This window comes from Merops nubicus, unplaced genomic scaffold, assembly GCF_000691845.1.
Source record: "Merops nubicus isolate BGI_N331 unplaced genomic scaffold, ASM69184v1 scaffold13415, whole genome shotgun sequence".
NCBI lineage: Eukaryota > Metazoa > Chordata > Aves > Coraciiformes > Meropidae > Merops > Merops nubicus.
Window position 1 is genome coordinate 20,942 of NW_008609016.1, and position 8,106 is coordinate 29,047.

General features: G+C 50.0%; 1 protein-coding gene across 1 annotated transcript in view; it reads right to left on the reverse strand.

The window, feature by feature from the left end:
• Positions 1-8,106, reverse strand: part of PLEKHO2 (pleckstrin homology domain containing, family O member 2) — a gene marked incomplete at its 5' end in the record, with an annotated part of 19,822 nt that overhangs the window by 2,587 nt on the left and 9,129 nt on the right. The window contains 2 exons of the mRNA XM_008940466.1: positions 1,096-1,194; positions 3,648-3,752. Coding sequence (XP_008938714.1) covers positions 1,096-1,194; positions 3,648-3,752 — 204 coding nt within the window. The remainder of the gene's footprint in view (positions 1-1,095; positions 1,195-3,647; positions 3,753-8,106) is intronic.

Consider the following 8,106-nt stretch of genomic DNA (forward strand, 5'->3'; position numbering starts at 1 on the left):
TGTAAGCTAGTTTCCCCTGAATTTGGCAAAAGGTGAGAGGCTTTCTGGATATTAAAGCTGGAGGTACCTTGTGAAAATAGTGAGCTGAGTAGAGGAGAGAAATCTTTCTAGTAGCTAAGGAAGGGCTTCCTACCTTACCAAACCCATATGAGGCAACAGAGAATCCACACTTCACTGCTGCTGTGACTTTTGTCATGTTTTTTTCTGTGGTTTTCTGGAGGAGTGGATGGGAATTTATGATTCATTCCCATACATTTCTCTAGGAGAGACACTTTCCTTCCATTTCTATGCAAAGTAAAAAGTCTCGGGGCATCTCATTTTCTGCACAAGGGTCATCTGAGAGCTGTGCAGACACATAAGTCAGAGTCTTGGAAGTCTGAAGAAAGAAGGCTTGATATAAAACCATCCTTGGTTGAGATTAATGCCCTGCTAAAATATCAATCTGTCTGTGGAAACTTTTTCATAAATCACAAGAATCAAACATTAGTAGAACCTCTCCCATGGAAATGAACTGCAGGTTTATTTTGTGGTGGTTTTTTTCTTTCTTTTATTTTTTTTAAGTCACAGATCCAGAAAATCAGTTAAGAGTAGACAGGCTAGTCCATAAAACTGCCTGGGAGAATAATGTATTCTGTTTCAGCCTAAGGAAGGGCTTGTAAGCTTGAAAGCTTGTCTGCTTTTTCCAGTTAGCTTAATAAAAAATACAGCATCTCCTCACAGGCCGTGCGGTTCTTCTACCTTTTGACCACTGTGGCTACAAAATCATCACTTCTTAGAAAATAAATACAGGAGCTTTGGTCTCTTCTGATTAAAGTGCAACTCTAATGGCTCTCACCAGATGGTGAAGCAGCTCCTGAGTTATGGAAAGCTAAATATATCGTAACATGTTGCAGCAGCTACAGATCTGTGGGAACCTAGAGCTTTGTTACAGAGGTGCTGGCACAGTCTTTCCTAGAGGAAGCTCTTTCCTTTGTCAGTCTTCTCTGAGCTCTCTGTAGCTGGGTTTTTCCCTGGGGTTTTGTACCTATGTGGAAGCAGCAGCTCGTGGTGATCCTGGCTGGGGAGATGGCTCAGCCCAGGGGTGGGTGCACTCACCTCCTTCAGGTGACTCCTCGTGGGTGGCCTGCGCCCGTGGGCCACCTTCACTCTGTCCCGAGTGACGTGGTCCAAGGAAAGGCTCTCATCTACTTTCACCTTTGAAAGAGGGCAGAGGAGGGGAAGAAAAAAGAGAAGGGTATTATTTCTCAAGATAGGCCTGTGAAGCTCTCACTGTCACACGTGAAGGGGTGCAGCATTTTTATGACTATTATTTCTCCACTGCAGTCTTAGCCTCAGACCTGAGTTGCAGCCCTGCATGGACGTGATGGATATTTCAGGTATCCCTGCCCTACAGAGCCGTGTTTGCTGAACAGAAACTCCAAAGCAAAGCATCCAACCTTCAGAGGTTTGCATTGGCTCCCTCCCCTCTACCTCAGGGGCAGGGAAAGGAGGACAGAAGGCAGCTTTGTTGTTGGGCCTGGACCAGCTCCTGCACGTGGCAGAGCGCAGCACCGAAATTGCCGTCGCCATCCTAGAGGTGACAGCTCATTAATAACTGTGACCTGACTGTGAACTGTATCAGCAGTGCTTTGGTACAGACCTTCCCTTCCACAGCTCTGGTGGCTGCAGGATGCTGAGGAGAAGGTGTGAGCAGTGACCTGGATTAATTGCGACTCTAGCTGAATTCACAAATTTATTTCCTGGAGTCAGATGAGAAATCTGCTGCCTCCTGCACGTGGGGAAGGAAGTCCCAGCTCCCTGGCAGGTATTTCTCTGTGACCACACACCCACCCACGCTGTGATGGCTGAGGGCTGGAGGCTGCTCCATGTGAAGAGGCAGGACCAGTGGCTGGGGATGGTGGAACATCAGCGTGTCCTTGGTTTGCTGGCCTTTGCACAATAGGAAAGCTGGCAAGGCTGAAATAGGGATTTAAAAATGGGTCCCAACCCCTGGCAGATATGGCAGAGTGGTTTTACAGCTCTTTCAGCAGAGAACAGCTAATCCAAGCCAGCTGAGGGCTTGACCACTTAGCTTGTGCCTGGCCTGTGCAGAAACGCTTTAAATCTGAGGTTTGATCCTTTCTGGAATGAATGAGAATTAGAGGCTGGCTCCCTCTGAGGTCCCAGAGCCTTGTCAGGAGGATCACCCCAGGCCACAGGGCAGGGAGGTGACCTGAGATCCCACCTCGCTGTGCTGCTGAGGGGGTGTGCAGAGCTCCCTGCCCACCAGAGAGCCTTGTGCTGTGCCCCTCCAGGCAGCTCTGAGCTGGAGTGGGGTCCCCCCAGCAAGGGCTGAGCAGCACTGATTGCAGGACATCACATCTCCCACCTGCTGGAACACAACCTGGCTGCTGGGTTTTATCTTCTCAGGCTGCTGCTGGTCCCAGCTAGTCCCTTTAATTCCACATGCTGCTTCCCACTTGGTCCAAGGGCCCAAGGAACTGCTACATCCCACCACCAGTAAAGTCCTCACATGGAGTGTCCTTTGCCAAGGCAAAATAGGAGCATTTCCAGCCTCTCCTCCTGGTTTTGCCCTCTGCTGACTAAAAGCAAAGCCCAAGCTCCCAGAGTTCACACCTCTAGCACCATATGTGGAGCACTTTGCCCTCTCCTCAAAACTTTCACTTGTTGCTTTGGTTTCCTTTGTTAAACAGATCTTGGTGATTGTCCCCTCCTTGCCTGTTTCTTCTTGTGTCATTCCCATGATGGTGGTTTTGTGCACTTCCTTCCAGGTACTGAAGCAACTGCAGAGTAGATGCAGCTCCTTTGCTTTAGTTCAGGGCTGATTTACACACTAGGAGCAGGGCAAGGTTAGTCAGGCTCTAGGATGTGCTATTTTCACCCTTCTCTCTGCATAGCAGGATAGGAGGAGAATTTGGGAGCACAGGTATGCTGGGGCCAGGCAGGCAGGTTTGGCTGGAGCCATGGAGTAACTTTCCACCAGACTTCTCTCCAGACTGCAGGCAGAATAGCTGGTGGACTGAGTCACATCACATTTTTCAGTCTTGAAGACTGGGCTCTGTCCTAACCAAAATAGCTCCATTTCCATTTCCAGGCTGCTTGGTGCTGAGGATTGTGGCAGTGTGGGGAGGGTGAGACTCTGCAGGCTGAAGCCCCAGCTGTCCATGGCTCAGCACTCCAGCCAGTGCTCTGCACTGGGAGAGGGGAACACTCCTGCATTCGCTGATCCCCAACCTGCTGCACCCCCCAGACCATCTCCCCCTGACTCTGGTGAGCTCTTGATGGGATGTTAGCTCTTAGCAGCACAGACCATCCCTCCAGCACAGTGTCTGCTCAGCCAGCTGCCCCTGCCTGCCTGCACCTAAGCCCTGCCAGGAGAGGGGGAAAAGCAGCAAGAGGTAGGATGCTGCAGAGGGCTCTGCACGTGTTCTGCCTTCTTGGGCTGGAAGCTGAAGTGGCTAAAAGCTCCCAGTCTGTAGGGGTGGGACCTGGTTTGCCTTGGATACCATCTTTCCCTTTCCTTCAACCATGGCTGGCATGGAGGAAGGACAGGGAGCATGGGCACTTGGGCAAGTTCTGCCGTTGGCTAAAAAAGCAGTGGATGAGAACTGACACAAACACCAGAGTTTGAAAGCTGTTTCTCTTACCTCATCAAATATTTTGTTTTTTCCTCTATTGATCCCTTCATTCAGAGCTTTTATCCACGATTCCTTTTCTTCCAAAGTTGGAGCTTGAAATTTGATATCATGAACCTGCAAGGGCAGAAAGACAACTCTGCCTAAGCATTCCTGGTCAGGACCAGAGAGGTAGCTCTTTGTGTATCACTTCAATTTCTCTGTAACATCCAGTCCCAGCCTGTGTTTAAACTACAGATTCCTTTGTGCTTTGACAAGTACTTCACTTCATAGCTCCCGTGCAGGGGATTTTGTTACACTGAACAGCTTGTTGCTGTAGCTTTATTTTTGCAACTAGTAACTAAAGTGGTAAGAAAGTAAGAGTTTCTTTCTTCTGCAAAGCACTTGGAATAGCTCTTAGAGCAGCAGTGGGTTGTCCAGCAAATGGTGACACCGTGTATAGAGTCAGACTGAAAGTCCATGGCATTTTGAGCTGGTTCTGAAGCAATAAAGTACTTTATCTCCAACTTCCCCCTAGGGTGCACGCAATGGGAAGGCTGCGTGCAACTGGCTCTACCTGCTTCCCTGTTTCTGTGGCTCTGCAGAACAGAACTGATCCAGGAATCCAGGGCTCTCACCCTGGCTGTGCCCACCCTGATGCAGCTGAGCACATGTGGGATGAAGCATGAGGAACATGTAAGTGAAAAAATTAACCACATCTTTTTCTGCTTGCAAATGAAGAAATACAGCAGTGAATGCTACGGACACAAACCCTCTGGGGTTTGAACATCAGTCCTAAGAAGAAGGAAAGAGTCAGCCATACAAGAGGCAGCTGGTAAGAAGCATGGGACACAGATAAGGAGGGAGCAATGGCTGATTGTGTGGCCTGTCCTCCAGCCATCTCTCCCCATCCTCCTGGCCAGTCTCACTGTGCTCAGTGTTTCGAGTCTCTTCTTGTCCACAGCAGGAAAAATAGGCAGGGTGTTATTTATTTCACTGCTGTGTTCTCTGAGCACCTCACTAGTATTATGTAGCTTTGCCCCAACATACACTTCAGGTGAGAGACATAGGTGAGAGAAATATCACCTTCACATTGCAGGTGGCTCTCTGGCAGACCACCTTGGATCTAAATAGCTCCGTGTAGTGCCCTAATCTGCCCTGCTCAGGCACACAGAAATACTCTTGTGCTAAAGAACATCATCAAAGTTGCAAAACCAAGCACTTTAAAATCAGACAATCCCAATGTTGCCAGAGCAGTCCTGACTCAGCCTGCCCAGCACATTCCTCCTGGCACCATCCCCAATGACAGGGGCAGCACTTCTCCACTGAGCTACCCCATCGTGTGTTTTATCCTCGTGGGTCAATACGTCTTATTGATTGCTCTCTGCTCCAGCCCTGCCCTGAAAAAAAGAATGACTGAGTCCCCTGACAATCTTTTCTTTGCTGCTCATCACTACAATACCTGGGGGCTTCACAAATTACTCTTCAGAGCAACTGAAATGATCCACCTCTTACAGGGAGGGAAGTGGGCTGCAGAGAGGCTCATTCAAAACACGTACCAGTGGGGTCGTTTGGAAGAGGTTTTCATAGGTATTCAACATCCTACAGGTATTCTGCACCTGCCCATTGCCTTCAAGAGCTGTTGTAGTCCCAGCCTTTTTTGTCAAGGAGGCCCCACGTTCTGAGATCACAGCAGTGTCTATATAAACCAGGGACTATATAAAATAAGGGTGACAAAGCCAATGAAGACTGGCAGTCAAATGCTCGTGGCAGCTCTGTTTTGTTTATGGCACAACAAAGCAGCAACTGGTTTTGGTCTCAGCATGTTCTGAAGGTACTAGCAGAAATTTTGCAGAACCACAGTTTGAGGTCCTTAGATTCACTCCTCCTGTTTAGCTAGAAACCAGCTGCCCTTCCCTTCTGCATTTATTCCTTGCTTCAGTGTCATGGTTTTACATCTGCACATCACAGCGACCAAATGCCAGACCCTCACAACCAGCATGGCAAGCAGGGAGTTAAGAAGCAATTTTGGGGAAGGATTATTTATTTGATTAGTTTCCACATAAAGTGACGGGACCACATGTCTTCTCAGAGAGCTCAGAGGAGAGTTCAGGGTCTGAACCACAGTCCTCTGGAAAAAGAGCCCTTTGTCTGGGGTGCAGAAGGGCCACACTGACCAGGGAACCTAAGGGAAGGCAAGGCTCCAAAACCAAGCAACAGCCAGATTTTGTCTGAGTCCAAGCAGGCCTGGTTTTGTGTGTGCTTAAAAACTTCTTTTTTTTTTTTTGTTTGGAAACGATTTTGCCCCAAAGCTTTGTGATTATAAAAGCTTATAAGAAAGCTCTACTTGTGAGCAGCTGAGCTGCTGCACTGCCTGGCAAAGACCTGGCAGCCTGCAGCAAGGTTTAGAAATCTCCGTACATGTTGTTCAAGGGAAGGATTCCTGCCTCACTTCAAGCTTCCTCTTCCAATGCCACTTTCTGTGCCTCATTCTTGTCAAAAGCCTCCCGCCTCCTGGAGCTGAGACTGTGACTAAGCTCTGGTGTCAGCAGCCCTGCGGCAGGGCAGAGCAGAGCAGAGCCCCGGGGGGATGGTTTGTCCTTAATGAGAAGCTGAGATGTCCCTCTGGCACGCAATCCTCTGCCACACAGGGTAACGCTGACCGACCAAACACAGACCCAGTGGACAATGGGGCAAAGGGACTGGTGGAAAGATGCTTCCAAGGCAGCAGCAGAAAGAGCCCTCCAGCTGCCCGAAGGGCTGGGTGAGGGAGGACAAGCAGCACTGTGTGGGACCCTGCTCCCTGCTTGCACAAGTCCCTGTGACACAGAGGCAGCCTCGAGGCTCTCAGCAGGTTCCTCCCAGTACACCCAGTTATCTTTGTTAGAAAACTTTTTTCTTCTTTTTGGAACAATACCCACAGATAGCAAGGAAGAGTCAGGCTGCTGGGAAGCTGCCAGCCAGAGTCTCTGTGTTGCCTTGCAGTCCCTTGTCTATCTGCATCCATCTGTGGCTCATGTCCTCTGCCACAGCACTGGGGAGAGGAGGCTGACCCGAAGTCGGGGGGACACAACCTGTAAAGCAGTGGAGAGGCAGGAAGGAGCTGGAGTTGGTCTCAGTCCTGCCTGCCACTGGGGCTCTGTACACCAGTCTGAGACCCCCGGGTCCCCTACAAACAAGGAACAAGTGCATTTATCTCGTCTGTGTTTTTACTCCTTTGAGTATTCACAGCTATCAGAGGATGCACCTGAAGGTGGATACTCCCCACCAAACACCAAGCAGGGTCTGTTCTCCAGCAGGCACAGAAGGCAGAGAACCAGTGACACCACTATGAGAGGGCAGGAGGCAGGGTAACACATTTGCTCTCCTTCTTGCTAAGCCAGCTGAGACTGAGTCATGCCCTGAACAAAGGCTGGTGTGCCAGGAAAAGCTGCCATGGCTAAACCTAATGTGCCAGTGACTACTCTAAGCCATGAATACGGCCTCCACAATTTACTGGCAGTTAACTCAGGGCTCAGCAGGGCCAGTTAGCGCCTGCTGAATCACTGCCTAGATGCCATGCAACAAGAGGCTCACCCGGGGGCCACTGCCCGTGACGGCAGCGAGCAGCCTCCCCAGTGACTCCACGTCTTCCTAGGGACATCAGTCTCTTCAAGCAGTGACAGTCTTATGGCTATGCTGACCCTGCTTTCCAGGAAAGAGCAGTGTCCCTGGGGCCAGTCTGTTGTACCTGCACTAAATGATTTAACAGAGAGGCTCTGGAGAACTGTACAGCTGTGGTTTAAGACCTTTACCAGCACTAGCTCTTTGCTGAGCAATTCTGCTAGACGCTGCCCATCTGCAGAAGAGGTGGGTGACAGAAACCCCCTGCTTGCTCCTCAGCTGTTTCAGTGCAAAGCTTGGTGTTGGCTTCAGTTCAGTGGGGCTGGGCTAAACTGAACTGTGAACTGCTTGGGCACTGCTGCTTTAGGTGTGGGAATGTGTTGCCTTCTGCTGACTTGGGGTTTGGGGTGGTCACCTCCAGCAGAAGCCAGAGCAAATCTGGGTCAGTAACATCTTAAAACTACCAGGAGTGCACCAGAGTCTATCTGCCAGATGTGAGGCTATCTCCTGCCTTCTTCTGCATGACTTTGTCAGGTTAGATCACGGACGGAAAAGAGGAAGCCAAGGGACTGTCAGTTGGGGGATTCTTGTGGTTTTCTGCAGCTGGACCAAGAGCTACTTCATCCCTGAGAATAATGGAGCATCTCTGCCAAGCAGGCAGACCCCAGGAGCAGAATCCTCCATGCACAGGGCAAACGTGCCTCAGTGCTATCTACTGCAGCTTCCAAACTGGGCCCCTGGTGAAGGCAGCTGCAGATCCCCCCAAAGTTAACTAATAGAATAATAAGCAATGGAAGTTTCCCCCCTTGACCCAGGTGTGGAGTTGGTGCCTGGCTGTGCTAGGAAAGGACACGTGGGAAGCTGCAGAGCTTGCTCATGGACTCTTTCC